Here is a 17,578-nt window from a genome sequence, read left to right as displayed (position 1 = left end):
TCCCTCCCTCCCTCCCTCCCTTTCTTCTTTGTAAAAGGTAGGGTTTTAACAACTGGTTTTGACACCAGGTTATCATACTCACAAAATAATTAGCAATCTTTGGTATTGTCTAAATGCTTGTTTTTATATAGCACATGTGCCGCACTTCATCAGGGTGTGTGACTTGTACTTCAGAGGCTGTAGCCAGGTATCCCCCATTGACACACTCAACCCCAGGTCATCTTCAGCCTGTGGGCAGTGAACCTAGGCCAATACTGTGAGGCAAAGAGAAGAGCTCGCCTTGTCTAAAGGTAGAAAACTAAGACCCTTTCTTGTCTATTTTGTTTTGTTTCAATTAAGAAAATTCTCAAACATTCCCGATGTGCCTTCATATCCCTGGCCTGGCTTCGGAGATGGCCACCATCTTCTCTCCCAACTCCCACTGGTGAATTGTCCTCACAAAGCTGTGGGCTTGGGTCTGTGTCTTGCTGTCATTTATTATTTGTGAAATCTCTTAGGGTTGATGTGTCAGACCTTGCTCTGCCCACTTCAACCTTCTCTCCTGTGAGATACCAGCTAGCATGCATTTCCCTCCTGTGAGTGATGATAGATACACGGGTCTGTCCTGCTTCCAGTTCAAGACCCACATCCAGGACTAATTGTAGCATAAATTACTGTGTTATCACTTCCAGAGTTTTTATTGCAAGTTTTTATTCTGATCTTTGCTAATATTCTTTCTTATTATTTAAATTTTCAAACATACTTTTTTTTTTTTTTGAGATGAGGTCTCTCTGCATAGCCCTGACTTTCTTGAAACTAACTCTGTAGACCACTATGGCCTCATACTCACAGAGATTCCCCTGCCTCTGCCTCTTGAGTATTGAGATTAAGGATATGCACCATCACACCTGGCTTATTACAGTTCTTTCAAAAGTCTCTCAGACCTTAAATATTGTAGTACAAAAGTTCTGTCTCATGTCTGCGTTTCCTTTCTCTCAGTTTTCTGACAGTTCCCTCCTCCTGCACCTGGCTATGCTTCTGCTGGATGCAGAGTATGGTACAGAGAAGTTAAAGACATGACAGGGCTTTGGATGGCTCTGTGTTACTCATGGAAGTATATTTTTGCTGCTACCCACAAGGCAAAAACATATCACCTTAATTCAGGAAAGATGTATATGAAGTGATTTGTTCTGAGTAGGGCCGCTCCGTTCCTGCTCGACCACATGATTCCGAGGTTGTAGCCCTTTGGGAGCCACTGGTGTTCACTCAGGTGCTGCCTCCTTTTTGGATCCTCAGTGTAGTTGGCTGCATGTCTTTGTCCTTGAGTCCACCCGAGCTGTTGCTCAGCTGCTTGGCCTTCCTGGCCCTGGCTCTCTTTCAAAGCATCATAGGGGAAAGTGGCTCCTCGCACAAGGTGCACATCCCCAAGCTTCCGTCTTTTCCAGTCATGAGTCTTTAGGAGCCTACAGCCTCCATGGTCTGGCTTATCTTCACATGGGCCCTCAAAAATATTTTGATCATTTTGCCTTGTTTGTAGCTCGAGTCAGTCTGAAGCAGGCTAATCCACCATTGCTGGGAAAATGGATTCTGCTGAAGATATTTAAATCACAGCCCAGACATTACATCATGTAATACAAAACAGGTGGATGGCTCCTTACAGCGCGAGTGTATCTCATGTGAAGATTTCCTTCAGATCTGAGAAGGGTCTTTTTACCATTGCCCTAAGTCACGATGCACCAGGCCTATATACTACATGTGCTTGTTACATCTCTTAAGTCTCTTTAAATCCCAGCTGTTGTTCCCCGCCACCCTGCCCCCGCCTCCATCTCTTTCTTTTCCTGCTGTGACCTATGGAGGACCCTGTGCTGCGGTCCTGTGGATTCCCACTCCCTGAACTTGGCCCACGGCTTCTACACATTCCTTTATCACTCGTTGTTTCCCATAAAATGGAATTTAATTTTATGGGCTCCATTAGACTCTGTTTTGGTTTGTTGGTTTCTGTTTGGTTTGGCAAGGATACTGCATAGGTAAATGCAAAACAATTTCAACCATGTCCCCTCAGACAGTACTCAATGTCTGGTTTCCCAAGTCAGTGACTGAGAAGTGGGTTCATCTTGCAACAGCCTAACTCACCATTGGAAGACTCTCCACCATCCTTTCCTCTGCCAGCTTTGCCTAGTGATACGTCTCCCCCTGGATCAGATTTTCAGGAGTTGCAAACTTTTTCTTTTCAAGTCCTATCACTATTCCAAATTTCTCAGCTAACATCCATACAACCAGGTCTGTATATTCATTCGGAGATGTGACTCCAACGGGCAGGTTAGGCTCATGTCAGGACCAGCAAATGCTTTGCTTTCAGGTTTTACAAACAGGCCTGAGCAATAACTGTTTCTTCCTGTCATGTAAAATGTCAAAGCTCTGCCACCATTTAGGTAGTGCCAGTGTAGATGTGTCACATGGAGAGGGCTGGGCACAGAGTAATGGTCCTGCCAGAGAAGGCTTCTCTTTGTGCCTTTTGAATTCTCGAGAATTCCAATTCTCTTCCTCTCTACCTCTCTGCCTCTGCTGAAACCTGAGAGCAGCAAGACCATATGTGCATATAGTTGGAACTAAAGCTAGTCTATATGCTTCCCCTCCCTCCCCATCCCATGCAGATGCATCCTAGGCCCAGCCTTCTGGGGTATGAGATGGCTTACCTTGTCCTTATGAGAATCAGGTTTGTAATGCCCAGATGAGTGGAATGGCCAGTCAGCTGATTATGGTGTTATAGAATTATATGTGTCTTTGTGGAGGTGTTTCTGAATCGGGGTTGAGGGTGGGGACACCCGTGATTGCTATTTTCCAGCAGGTCCCCACAGTCAACGCTATGACCTTATTTGTCTCAAATCCTCCCCCCTTTTTTTTCAAAGATTTAATATTTTTTCTACTTTTCCCTGTTTTCCTACCTGCTGATGTATTTTCCTTTCCCTCAACAGAGTGTCACCTGGTAGGAAGACTTGGGAACTTAGATATGTCTGCAGTGGGTAGCCTGGCCTGAGGGCACCTCCCCTCCATATCTGCATCTAGCCTCCCCTACTATTGATGGAATGATCTACCCCTTCCCATACCCCTCAGGCTGAGCCCAGCATCCTATTTATCTTAGTTAGGGGTTTACTGCTGTGATCAGACACCATGACCAAGACAAGTCTTATAAAGGACAACATTTAATTGGGCTGGCTTACACGTTCAGAGGTTCAGTCCATTATCATCAAGGTGGGAGCAGGGAAGCACCTAGGCAGGCATGATGCAGGCAAAGCCGAGAGTTCTGCACCTTTGAAGCCGGCTAGTGGAAAACTGACTTTCAGGCAGCCAAGTGAGGGTCTTAACCCTATGCCCACAGTGACACACCTACTCCAACAAGGTCACAGCTAATAGTGCCACTCCCTGGGTCAAACATATATAAACCATCACACAATCCTCTCCTCAGTCTAAGCCAGCTCACTCTTGCTGTTCCCCAAGTCACTGTGGTGCTTCCCTGCTATGTTGACAGTGGAGAGGGATACCCATGCCCCTCTCTATGTTGTCACTTAATCCTCATTTCTTCAACTTGGCTCTGTGTTCACCAAGGGTAAGAATATACTTTGAACTTCTACAAAGGTCTGAAAGCACTGGACTCAGAACCCAGTTTCTCACAGCTAAACTTTCCCTCACATTGACACCCTAATACCTGTTCCACCCCAGCACACCTTCAGGTTTTCTATGCATCTGTGATTGGCATCTGATAACCCAGTAGGCAAAGACCAGCAGACCCCACACTCTCTCATTATTCCCTTTGCAGGAGGGTGATGGAAGGGCCACACCCTAAGTGGGCCACCCAGCAGGAGTGAGCCTCCCCCAGAGTTCCCTGGGGTGCTGTTCCAACCAGTAAGCTGGAGTCTGATTCCACATGTCAGCTGGGAGGCCTCTAGGAACAAAAGTCTCCAGCAGCCTCTCACTACCAGTCAGCTCACTAGATTTTTGTGTGGGCATCCCCCACTCCCCACAGGAGCCTTCTGCTCACCTTCTGTTGAGAAACTCCACTCAGTTTTCAATCTTCCCGGGACTGAGGCGGGTACCCGTCATGCCGTAATTAGGCACCACTTTCTCTGCTATCACAGAACCAAAGATTTTCTTCTCTTCTGCTCACTGACATGACAGACACCCACTTAGCAGAGAGATTATTAGTATAAAATTACTTTTTGGCCTTTAAATTTAACTATACCATATTCACAGCAATAAAATAAAATCCCAAATCCAGGTGTGCTTTTCAGGGAATGTGTCCAGGGCAATTACCTTCTGATAATGGCATCCCGCACTTAAGCCTTTTGTCTGAGGATCTTGAAATCATTTCCATACAACTCTGTAATGATGTTCATTCTGTAAGGGACAAGAGGTGAAGTAACTGACCTCATAGCGTTCACCAGAGATGAAGGAGACTGGGGACCCAGGTGTCTGCTTTGTTCTCCACCTCCTCCCTTTCTGGTTCTTTAAAGAGGCACGGTCCGCCTTCTGTGGCACAGTGCTTGCCCTCAGATCAGCAATCTTCCTTTTTAAGAGCATGAATGGATAGGCTTCTATATCTCATTTCAGAGATGAGCTGAATTGGGGGATGGGGGTGCTGAAGATCTGTTACACAGGAGGGCTTAAATATGGATTCAGTGGGCTCTCAGTTAAAGGGCACCTGAAGCTGAGCCACACAGGGCTAGCACTGTCTAGGTAAGAACCTGGAATATCTTTGTGACCATGGAACAAAGGCAGGTCCTCCTGTCCTCACATCAGGAGTATGTCCTGGTTGCATTCCCTGGCTGTCTAACTCCATGCTCATCCTTCCGTTCCTACAGTCAATCCAAGTTCTTGGGAGCCAGCTTATGCCATGCGTCCTTCTCCAAGCCACCCAGTCACCAGTCCGTTCTCTCCATCAAACACTGTGTTGCTTTCTCCATCCACTCTGGTCAACAAATTTGAACTGAATATGCATTACTCGAAGGATTCAGGCATGGACGCACACTCCTTCCTGTAATGTTATTTTTACTCTTGTATGAATGTTTATCCATGCCTGGTGGGAGCATTGGGTCCTGATGGAAATGCTCATGTCTCTCTGATGTGGTATTTCCCCTTGGGCCTGAACATTATCCTACATAGGCATTGGAAGCTCAGTATTTGCTTAGAGCAGCAACTGTCAACCTGTGGGTCATGACCCCTTTGACAAACCTTTATCTCCCCAAGTTATTTACATTATAATTCATAGCAGTAGCAAAATCTCAGTTATGAAGAAGCAATGAAAATAGTTTTTATGTTTTGGGGTCACTACAGCATGAGGAACTATATTAAAGGGTTGCAGCGTTAGGAAGGTTGAGAACCTCTGTCTTAGAACCTGTGGGAGGCAGAAGAGACAGTACTGTGAGATCCAGAATGAAATGATAGAGTCTTGAGTCCTCATTCTCTGATCTGCCACCACACCCGCCAACTTGACAGGTAGGAGCTAGGTCTCTGGGCATACCTGTGTGGGGTTGTCTGAAGGTTAGCCTCTGAGAAGGTCTGAAGGGAATCACCTTGTGCTGGTGAGGGAAGAAGACCTCTTAATAATGGGTAGAGTCATCTCCCTGGAATGAGAGGGCAAGTTAAATGTTAGCATGTGTGAATATTTATTTCTGTCCTCTTCTGATTGTGGATGGACATAGCATTGCCACTTGTCTCAAACTCCTGCCACTGCAAATCCCCTGCCATGATGGGCTGTCACCTGGAACCATCAGTCAAATAAACCCTTTCTCCTTTAAGTTACTTTTGTCAAGGTATTTTATTAACGGGAAAAGAAACTAAGACAATATGAAAGGCCTCAAGTATGAGTTGCATGTGCTGGCTACCATGGGAATACACTACAGACTGGGAACCTTAACCACTGGCGAGAGAAAGTAAGCATGCAGGTGCTGTAGGAAAGGTGGACCATGATGGGTTCCACAACCAAGATTCAGTCTAAGGGCTTTGTAGCAGAGGTGTGGCAGGATCTATTTGGAATCAAAAGAAGGGCTCGTCCATTTAGCCAGCAAATATATATTGAAAGTATCGGGGCACACACCTAATGCCACTTCTCCAGAGGAGGGAGCCAGCTTCCTGGATGGTCATATGGCCATCTTTGGCTCCATCTCTTAGATAATTTGGGCCCTGTGCTCTCTCTGCTTGAGCTGCTCTTTGTCTGTGAGCCTGTGCAGCCTATGATTAAATATTCCTGCATAGCAGATCTCTTTCATTTATTCCACAAATATATATTGATGAGGAGCTAATGTTGGAGCTTCATGGAAGAGGACCAGGAGCAGATTCATACTCCAAAACACAATGCAGCATTCTCTCGATGTAAGTACATAGGACCAGGTGGATGTCTCTTCACCCCGCCTCAAATGCAGGAAGTAGTCTAGGGATCTGAAGGAAGGTTATATATCATCTCGTCTCTGTATTGGCTTCTAGATCACAAGCTATTTTCCCTTCAGGAGCTCATTAACAGTCACAGCCAGCTTTTCCTCTGTGTCCCAGTCTTCAGATGAAATACTGACTGCGAAGGTGAGAGCTACCCTCACTGTTTGCCTTTTGATCTCTTCCAGGATTTTTTTTCCCGGAAGCCATCCTGTCAGAGGTGTGCAAGTGATGAAAGTTGGCAAGCTGCAGCTCCATCAAGGCATGTTTCCCCAGGCCATGAAGAATCTGAGGCTGGTGAGTGTGCCAAGACTTGGGTTCGGCCCGGTGTACCTTTCTCTGGCTCCTGCCAGTCCTCTACTCGGTAATCGCTAAGCTCTGCCTTTAGCATGTGAGTACACACATGCCCAAGTGTGCCAGTAAATGTTTAACAACATTTGTAACAGTTGCCAGTTTCTGTGGGTTAAATGTATTCAAATGTAATTTGTTTTACACTGTCAGTATAGAATCAACCTGCTTGTGTATTAAGTATGCCTGTGTGTGCACGTGTGTGCAGGTGTGTGTACATGCATGAAGAGGCCAGAGGTCAACTAGGTGTCATTCCTCAAGAGCTTTATTTGCGGGAGACATGGGATCTTGCTAGCTTGAAGCTCACTGACTAGACTCACTCCCCAGCGAGCATCAGAGACCTGACTGTCTCCACACCCCAGCACTGGAAATTACAGATCTGTTTCTCTAGCCCCAGCTTCTAATGTGAGTCCTCTGGCTTGAACTCAGATCATCATGCTCACATGACAAATGCTTAATCTACCAAACTGTCTCCCCAGGTTCCTACTCAGTATAATTTTAACAATTACTCTGGTGTGAGTTTCAGAACACCAGTACACATGTGCCCAGTCCCACAAATCACCCTTCACCACATCCTCTGAGTACAATATGTCTCTTCTTGAGGTAGGCAAGACCTGCCCATCAGACTGTAGTCTCTGTATCACCTCCTCCTCCTCTCTCCACTGCCAGGGCAGGCTTTGGTCAATACTGACTTACTAACTTTGAGGTCTTTACAAAGCTATTTCCTCTACCTTAGATGTACTTCCCAGCCTGCTGGGCCTGGCAGGACTGTACTGGTCCTTCAGGGCTCAGCTCCAATGTTTTTGTTAACTTGGTTCTTACAACTCTTTGTTGGCTCTGCCAGTGGAGAACTTTCAGCATTTCAGTGTGTGTGTGTGTGTGTGTGTGTGTGTGTGTGTGTGTTTGAGAGAGAGAGAGAGAGAGAGAGAGAGAGAGAGAGAGAGAGAGAGAGCGCAGGGGGCTCCTTTCCAACCCCTGCAGCCTATAACTCATCGCTCTCATCCTCATAACTAGCTCAGCATCAGTCGAAATCCCAAAAATATATTCGTTGTTGGAGAAGTGGGAAGGGAAGGAGTGAGAGAGGTCAATACAATCTTAGCAATCCCTGTTAGAAAATGAAATGAAGGGCCTGGGTTAGTACTGGACACTTTGCTAAAGGGGAACTTAGTTTCACCCTCTTAAGGAGCCTGTCTGCCTGGAGCAGCCCAGGGTTCTCCTGGCCTGGCCCTCCCATACTTTAGAACATCCTCTCAACATGTCACGGCAGTCATGTGCCTATCTGGTCCTCATACTGGTGGGTCATAGGAGACCTGGCTTTCTTGGGGAGCCTTTGATACTTGGAGGGGGTCTTCTGGCCCCCAGTACTCATGTGTCAGAGAGATGTGGTAGAAGGATCAAGCATGCAGTTGAGGTTTCCCGGGGAGTGTCCAAAGGGACAAGAAAGGTAATAAATGCCTAAAGGATTATTAATGCCAACTTATATTGGACGCTAGCCACATTGTCTGCTCCTGGATTTTAATTGACAGCAGCCACCAGCCAATGAGAACAACACTGGGGCTTCCTGGAGGTGACCATCTCTTCCTTTTTCTCTTTCTTTGGTACCTTCCTTAGATGAATGTTAGAACAACCTCCTACAGTCTCAGGAAGAACGTCCCTTCTCTTACCTAGTCAAGTACATGTCAACCAGTCCATCTATGTAGACAGAAGACACTTACCTTGATCTGCTGTGTGAAGGTTTCAGTAGAAACCAATAATGTATCAAAAGCAAGAGAGGTGTTTCCATTACTGTTTGGAAAATGAAACACTAAGGTGCAAAAACCTCTCTCTCCAAGACACAGCCAGTTCTGATATATTCTGCTTAATTCACCACAAGTTGTTGATTAAATGCTGCTGCTACTCTGAGTAAGACCCAATAATACTGTCCTTACAGTTTACTGGAGGAGACAGACACACGAAAAGGTTTTAAAATCTACACTGGGATGCAAGGCTCCAGCCTTCTCTCAACTGTCCCATTGAAGTAGAAGATGCTTTCTGGAAGCATAGCATCTGGAATTGCCTTCAAGCCTAGTTGAATTCCTGAATGTCTTTTTAGAAGAAAGGTGGGTGTCTTAGTTAGGGTTTTACTGCTGTGAATAGAAACCATGACCAAGGCAACTCTTAAAAGGACAACATTTAACTAGGGCTGGCTTACAGGTTCAGAGGTTCAGTTCATTATCACCAAGGTGGGAACATGCCAGCGTCCAGGCAGACATGGTGCAGGAGGAGCACCGTGAGTATCAGCACACATGTGCATGGAGTACATGTGTGCATGCATTTACACACACACACACACACACACACACACACACACACAAACGCATGCGCAAACACACAGGCACGAATACACATACACCATTTTTAAATATCAAATTTAAAAAAAGAGTAGGTAAAGAAAAAAATGATGGATGAAATACAAGCGTAATGATTAAACTGTCTTAAAAGAAAACACAGATGTTCCTATCAGAGTCTAAACCCAATAGTAGCAAGGAGCTGAGTAGGAAACCTGGACTTGTGCCTATGACTGTCACCAGCAAGGTGTCATCCTTACTCCCTTCTAGAGTGATGTTGGGGACAGCCAGCTCAAACAAGGTTTGCATAAAATCCAGGTTTCCAAAATGTCCATATTTCAGTTGAAAATCACTCACCATACAAAGAACCAGTCTTAATCTTTAAAATCGATCAGCAGATACCAGCTTTGAGAGAGCAAATGCATTAAATTCATTTGACAGTGACATGACTACAGCCTTTGTAAAGATGTTGCTTCAGTGAGCAGTTATAAACACCATCACAACAAACAAGAAGCATAGTCTCATGAAGAGGGGGAAGGTGTGAAGGAATACACAAAAACCTAAGAGCCAACAAATTCAGGAAGCAGGTGAGTAGAGAGGAACTCAGCACCAATCACACAGGAGAAAACCATAATAAAAGTAAAACTGAACATGGCCTTGGAGATCTGGGGACCAATGACTAGTAATGTTAGCTTTCTGACATTAAACTCCCAGAAAGAGAAGAGAAATGGTAAATATAAAGAATACTTGAAACAATGATAGAGACATCCGAGCTAGAAAAAATATATGTTTAAAACACATGCAGAAAATATTATAACTAACAAATTAATTAGCAAATTAGTACAATCTAAGATCAACATTCATAAATTATTTGTGTTTCTATATACCAACCAAAGTAAGAAATTGAATTCTTCCATTTGTAAGACCATAAAATGCTTAGAAATCAACCAAAGTGATGAAAGAAAGACATTAAAATGCAAAGTGGCATCTTTGCTATGGATTGAAAAACTGAAGACATAAACATCTCTGAGCGATACACACATTCTCCTCAAAGGCTGGCTGGCTCTCTCTCTCTCTCTCTCTCTCTCTCTCTCTCTCTCTCTCTCTGCAAAATAGAAAAATCAGTCTTAAAATTCACATGGAAACTCAAGAGACACCCTCTGCCCCAACAAAATAGCCAAAATTAATCTTTGAAAAGAACTAAGAACTATCTTTGAAAATTCCAATTCCCAATTTCAACTTACTACAAAGCTATAGTAACCGTAACCATATGCTACTAGCATAAAGATGGATACATAGACCAATGCATACATAATTAAACAAATGCAGTAGAGCCTCTCACACAGGAAAAAGCAATTTTCAACAGCACCATTTAATAAGGAAAGGATAGTGACCTCAAAAAATGGTGTTAGAGAAGCTGATATCCACATGCAAAGGCTGACGTGAGATTCACCTACCCATATACAGAAAGTAACTCAAATGGATCCAAAAATCCTAAACATAACAGCTAAAACTATAAACAGATTAAAACAAAAAAGGAAAACTTGAAGATATTGAGATTACAGTTATGAATAACAATAAAAATAATTTTATGGTTGGAGTCACCACAACATGAGGAACTTTATTAAAGGCTCTCAGCATTCGGAAGGCTGAGAACCATTGGTCTAACACTCTGGAAGGCAAATATTAGTAGAGCAGATATATTTGAAAGTACCCCAAGTTTGTGCTGTCTATAAGAGACTCTTTAAACATAATGCTATAGATAGACTGAAAGTTAAAAGGCAGGAGAAGATACATCATGAAAATATAATCACAATATAGCTGCAGTGATTATGTTAATATCATATGAGTAGACTTCAGCGTAAAGAAGACTTGACTAGAGATGAAGGACATCATAGACTGTAAATGCCTCTGAGAGGCAGCAACACTAAACATAGCTGCATCAAAGCACACAGCTTCAAACGGTACAAACAAAACCTGGTAGAGCTTTGTGTGGAGCCTGAGGCAGAAAGATGACTAATTTGAAACCAGGCTGGTCACCCTTGTAAATTCAAGGCCAGTCTGGGTAGCATAGCAAGCTCTGTCTCAAAACCTCACTAAACCAAACCTGTAGACCTGAAAGAAAGCAGAAACCCCAAGTATAAGTAAACATGAAGTGTCTATCTACAGTTCATAAGAACAAGTAGACAGAACATCAACAAAGATAGAGGGAAATTTACTACCACTAGTGATGTAGTAATTTTATAAAATACCCTGCTCAGAAAGGCAGAATAGACATCTTTCACAAGCACATAAAGAACACATCACAGGAGACCCCATGACACATTCTGGGACATTAAAAAAATAATCAATTAATGTGAATGGTTCATAAGTGTAAGCAATAGATGAATACTCTGGCCTCGGTGGAATCAAATTAGAAATCAATAACAGTACTCAGAAACAAAATCAAGACTCCATTCCCCTACCTCTGTCTGGTGTGGTATGTCACACAGCACAAGCAAGCCAAGGTGTGCTTTCATTCGATGACACCAAGGTCTTGGGAAAGTACAAGACTCCTTCAGAGACTCTCGGGCACTGAGTTAATATTGACTGGGTTGGTTGTGGAGAGCTTGCTCACAATCAAGAACATTTACTGCTTTTGCAGGTTAATTCTCAACACTCACAGGATACCGTATACCGTCTGTAACTCCGGCTCCAGGGGATGCATTGCCCTTTCCTGGCTTCTAAGGGGCTAGATAAGCGTGTAAATGCACATGCAGGCAAAACACTCGACATATAAAATACAAATAAGTAAATATTTTAAAATAGTATATTGACAGGTTAAAGATACTGACACAGTAACATCTATGTGTGTGTGCGCGCACGTGCACTTTGCCTGAATGTATGTGTGTGAACCATGTGTGTGCAGTGCCCATAGGGGTAAGAAAAAGGCACTAAATCTCCTGAAACTGGAGTTACAGGCAGATGTGGGCTGATTTATGGGTGCTGGGAACTGCACTGGCATCTTCTGCAAGAATAACAGTTCAGTGCTCTTAACCACAGGACTGTCACTCCATCTTCAACAATAGCCGCTCTTTCCAGCATGGTCTCTGCCACTGACAGGCATCCCTGAGCTCACCACACCTGCCCCTCCTGTGGGCATCCTAGCACTCAGCTTTCTCTGTGAGGATTTCATAGGCACAGGCTGTCTGACAGGGCCAGAGCCCCTCCTACAGCAAGAGCCCTGACCTAGTCACTGGAGCTGCCTGTCAATATAGCGTAATAGTTTGCCTCCCTGGAGTGTACCCCTCAAGGGTATTTGACACTTAGAGCGAGTCTTGGACAGTGTAGAGTGGTATGCAGTGAAGCTTCTGAGCTCACATGGATCCTCAGAGACTTTGGGGTTTCCTACTGCCTACTGTAATCAGTGGCTCTGGAGGTGCCTGTGAGCACAGCTTTGCCTGATGTTCCCTGCTGAATGCCAGGACTACCTCTCCTGCCCACACAGGGCTTTCATCTTGGGATGGACAGAAGAGGGAAACTCTCCTGCATGTCCCGCTGCGGTGACCTGATGCACAGGCTCTTATGTGTTTCTTTTCCTTCTGATTTTTATATCCATATTCAAATCATGCCCGGGGAAGTCATTTATTGCATTCCCCAGGCTCACAGTAGACTGCATATGAAATCCTTGATAAATGTAATATATTTATATTAAAAATTAATAAGAAAGCCATATTGTTTCCAGCTTTAAATCATAATTTGATCTCATTCATTCTGTTTAATACATGGTCACAATTCTAAAATTATGTTTAAAAAAGATACGATGAGATGGAAATCTGTCCTGGGAGCCTTTTCTTTATTTCCCAGAGAGGCCTTTGCCTCTTGTGTGACAGACTGTGTCATTTCCGGTGCAACACTCAGAATCTGTAAGGGGGTGTAGCACACCCCGCTGGAGGCTTCAAATGAGTCCTCCATGTGCGACTGCATCCAGGCTCCTTTTAAATGCCGCCATTAAAAAATAAAATTTAATGGCAAGAGAGAAGCTCTTCCCAAACCACGCCCGCTCCAGTTTAAATTCCCTTAATTGGTTTTATACGCACTACAGGAAATTAAACTGTAATTGTCCCCTCTGACACACACATGTGTAGCATTGGGAGACGCTGAGAGCAGGGAGCCTCAGAGTTCCTGGCTGCCGTTGCTCTGGCTTGTCCAAGATTTACTGCAGCTTTGTTTGGGGGGCGCGAGGTGAGAGAATGCACTCTTCACCTTCAGCTGAGATAGAGACGTGACCTGAGCCCATTCAGGGCTCTCTTCTGTCTAAGGCACGCATTTGCCCCAGGACCATGGCAAGCACAAGTGGTGTCCAGGACAAGAACCAGATCTTGTCCTTCATCACCAAGTCTGCCCGTTCATGTCACATTACTGACGCCTACAAATACATGAAAGTCACTGGCAGACTTTTCTCCTTTCTCTCAACTTCTCTTATGTATATGACTATCCCTCAGAGAAAAATCTTGTTTATTAATTACACCTAAGCTCTTATTTCTACCCATGTGATACACTTTTGATCTTTATCCCCACCCCCATACACACACACTATCTTCATGTTAATACTCTGCTCTCTCGTCTTTGGCTTCTAGCCGTTGTGGTGCATAGGATCCTAGAACGCTAGCACTCTATCCCAGTATGACCCTCATGTTGAGCTCATCAGCCAGTGAGAGGACACAGAGCATGGCCAACATCATTTGACCTGGGCTACTCCAGGGTCCTCAGGCTGTCGAGAAGCTGTGTCCAGGAGACTCGGTTTCTTCTCTACTGCCACTGCACTGTCCACAGCTGGAGGCTGTACGGGTCAGGCAGAGTGGACACTGGGGTGAGGCCTGAGAGCTGGGCATCCCACTCTGCCCCCTCTCAGACCAGGTGAATTGGAGCAGTTTCTTCTGATCAGGGTGTCTGGCTGGACGTTTTTTGCCCCGCAGGAGCAGCCTGGGCAGTGTGGCTATGAGCCCAGATGGTGGCAGCTTCCCTATTTGCTGGGTCCTGCAGCCCCTGTGTGGTCATAGGTCCCAAGTCTCCAGTAAAGCTTGAGCACCTGCCTTGCTATCAGATGGCAGCTCTGCCCCTTCAGTGCACAGGAAGATTCTGGTTAGGACCGGAACTGCAGGAGGGTACTGAGGCAGGAAGACTGGAACAGGAGAGGTGCTTGGGAAAACACAGATCAGCCTTCCACTGCCAGGACAACAAGAAGATGACATTGTCATTAGGCTGTCGGTCAAGTCACAGAGAGGCCTGGATCCCTCTCCAGATGGAGAACCGGCCAGAAACATAACATCAAGCAGGGCCTCTGGTCTGCTTAGGAGCTGTGAGAACTCGCCAGCAGAGGTCACTGTGGCAGCTGAGCCTTTTCTTAGGGTGGTATGCAGGGTCCTGTTTTCAGGGGGCTCTAGCAGAGAACATTCATCCTCAGCAAATCACAAGTAAGTAGGAGGGGACCAGATGGCCACAGTGGCTTTCAAGCAGGAGAATTTGCCACGAGGGCTCTCTCTGATTCAGAATCCTCTGTATTGACACTATCATAGAGGTCTCTGTCTCAGACCCAGCATGTGCAATACAGCAGAAGGCCCATGAAGGAGCAGGGAAATGAGAATAAAACATGAAGCACCAGATGTGGCTTTCTAATCTTCTCCTAGAGCTTGGCTGCCTGCAGGGTGGGGCAGCTCCTGCTCTTCCCCTCTGCTCCACCAAGCCCTGCCTTGGGATATGTGTGCCGTAACTGCAGGCCGGAACTGTGCAGATTAACAAGAAACAAGTTCCCTGCATCTGCCCTGGCCCTTCCTGTGGGCCTGACTGCCAGTGGCGGTCCAGAGCCACCAGGGCTTGTTTTCAAATATCCTTCCTTTTTTCTCCCAACATCTAATTGCAACCCCATCTCCTGCCTCTCCAAAACACACACACACACACACACACACACACACACACACACACACGTTGAGGGAGAGAGGCAAAGACAGACAGGCAGGCAGGCAAACAGCAGACAGACTGACAGACAACTTTCAATTTTGTTTCTTTTTCTCCTAACATCTAACTGGAGCCACATCTCTTGCCCCTCCTGCACACGCACACACACATGCACGCAAACATACAGGCATGTACACAAAATGATAATAGCACCAGGAGCCAACCCATAGACTAGAAGATCTGTGTCATATCATAACCAAAGTCAGATGGAAGTGACCTAACTTTTTAACAGTAGTTTATGAAATAATCTCCACAAACATGGTAGAGCTGTCCAAACCTGTAAAGGATAATCATGCTGACTTTAAATTAGCATAGTGGACTGAGCTGTGACTGCTGGGAGTTACTGTACCTGTCCTCAGTGGGTTGTGCAGGTATCAGGTAGTCCTGGAGCCCGTTGCCTGGTGCTTTACAGCCACCGGCACCACCGTAAAGGATCTTTTAGAGCACAGTCACACCCGATACAGTAGCTCTGCGTCCCTCCCCTGTTTGCATCCTGCCTCCCATTGAACAGTGCACTATGCTGCTCAGACCGTTCATTGCTCCATAGCAAACCATCCAAAGACTCAGTAAAATAAGAACAGTAAGATCATGTTCACAGTTCTGAGTCAGGACTTAGAATTGAGTACAGCAGGTGTGGTGGTTTGAATATGCTTGGCACAACAAGTGGCACCATTAGGAGGGGTAGCTTTGTTAGAGTAGGTGTGGCCTTGTTGGAGTAAGTGTGTCATGTCAGCCTTGGCTTTAAGACCCTTGTCCTAGCTGCCTTCAAAAAAGATACATAACTCTTAGCTCTTCCTGCACCTGTACTGTGCCTTCCTGGATGCTGCCTTGATGATAATGAACTGAACCTCTGAGCCTGTAATCCTGCCCCAATTAAATATTGTCCTTTATAAGAGTTGCCTTGGTCATGGTGTCTGTTCACAGAAGTAAAACCCTAACTAAGACAGCAGGAATGCTCTCCAGGGTTTCCACGGTGCCTGGCTGGCTTCTGCATGGATTCTGGGGTCATCTGAAACTTTGCTGGGCACATATCTGGAGTTAGTCACCCAGAGCTGCCCACATATGGTCTCTGCATGTTGCTTGGACTTCCTTGGCTTAGAAGCTGCTGTCCCAGGAGCAACACTAGTGACCAAAGCAGAGACTTCTTGCCTTCAGGTTGCTAACTTTATTTCTGCTCTGCTTTTGTCCTGGAGAATTCACAAGCTCTGCCCAGTTTTTTAAAAAGTTCTAGAGGTTGAATATCAAGATTTAGTAAGAGGCTGAATATGGAAACTGAAGGAAGGCCTATCAAAACGCCACCTCCGTGCTGGCATATGCCATTAAGAGACTGTTAAATATGCATGTGTGGTACATAGTCATTAAGAACCTGGAGGTGAGAACAGTGTGCAAGAAAAAGAATTAGCATGGGGCAGTGAGATGGCGCAGCATGTGAGAGATCTTGCCACCAAAGTGGCGCCCTGAGGTCCATCTCTGGAACCCACAGGGTAGGAGAGGACCAGCTCTTTTACTTTGTCCTTTGATCCCCGTAAGCACACCCCAACTAACCCTGTCCATCAGTATAGTCCCTGAAGATCATGTCTGCCCCAGGCCACCCAGTTAGGAGTCCACCTTCTAGACACCCAGGCATCATGGTGCTGCCAGCTTCTTAAAGAGTGATTGCTCACTTATGGGCCACAGGATTCCCAGGTCATCAGGAAACAAACGGTAAGAAGCCAGACAGGGGCTTGTGTGTTTTGAGGTATTAATCAGTCACCTGTCCTTTCTCCATAGGCCTTTGACATTATGAAAGTGACCCACGGCCGAGAACACAGCCTGATTGAAGATTTAATTCTTCTCCTGGAAGAATGTGATGCCAACATAAGAGCCTCCTAAGGACACTCAAAAGGACAGGGAAGGTGGTGCACCCTTCATCGAACGCCTTACTGAGGTCACACACTCTGTGATGTTTGCTGTGTGGACCTCCTGTAGAAGTCACCAATGTGTTTCTGTGGGCAAACATGTTTCTGTGGCATGTCATGAGAAGTCTTATTTGTGATAGAGCAGAACCATTATAATAAATAATAAAGATGAGTCCAAAATTCCACTGGCAACTTGGCTTTGCCTACTCATGGGTGGTTTTGATGGTTAAGGTGTCCGTGTTGGAAACAGGAACTCACCAAAAGAAGAATGGAATGCTGGGTAGCACTTGGGAGTTGGAGGGAGGTGGATCTCCGTGAGTTCGGGGCCAGTTTGGTCTACACAGTGACTTCCAGGACAGCCATGGCCATGTAGAGAGACCCTCTTTCAGAAATAGAACAAAAATAGGGTAGAGTAAGTTCAAGTCTCCTCTCTGTGTGTATATAGAAGTAAATGGATGAAAGTCATTTTCCCATATACTTCTAAACACAGGTGTATGCCAAGGAGATTTTTATTATTGTACTTTTATCTCTATTGACATATCTTAATTGTACTTATCAGTGTGGTTCACTGTGATATTTCAATATCTGAATACACGTACATAG

At 45.2% G+C, this 17,578-nt stretch overlaps 1 protein-coding gene across 1 annotated transcript in view; it reads left to right on the top strand.

Moving 5' to 3' along the window:
- Smyd3 (SET and MYND domain containing 3) overlaps positions 1–17,167 on the top strand; it is a 550,757-nt gene extending 533,590 nt beyond the window's left edge. The window contains exons 11-12 of the mRNA XM_028755272.1: positions 6,594–6,702; positions 16,848–17,167. Of these exons, the coding sequence (XP_028611105.1) occupies positions 6,594–6,702; positions 16,848–16,949 (211 nt within the window). The 3' untranslated portion in view covers positions 16,950–17,167. The remainder of the gene's footprint in view (positions 1–6,593; positions 6,703–16,847) is intronic.
- Positions 17,168–17,578: the final 411 nt, after the last annotated feature.

The sequence above is a fragment of the Grammomys surdaster genome, unplaced genomic scaffold, assembly GCF_004785775.1.
Source record: "Grammomys surdaster isolate TR1022 unplaced genomic scaffold, NIH_TR_1.0 126051, whole genome shotgun sequence".
Lineage (NCBI taxonomy): Eukaryota > Metazoa > Chordata > Mammalia > Rodentia > Muridae > Grammomys > Grammomys surdaster.
Note: the sequence above shows the minus strand (reverse complement) of the source record. Positions and strands in the feature narration are given on the sequence as shown.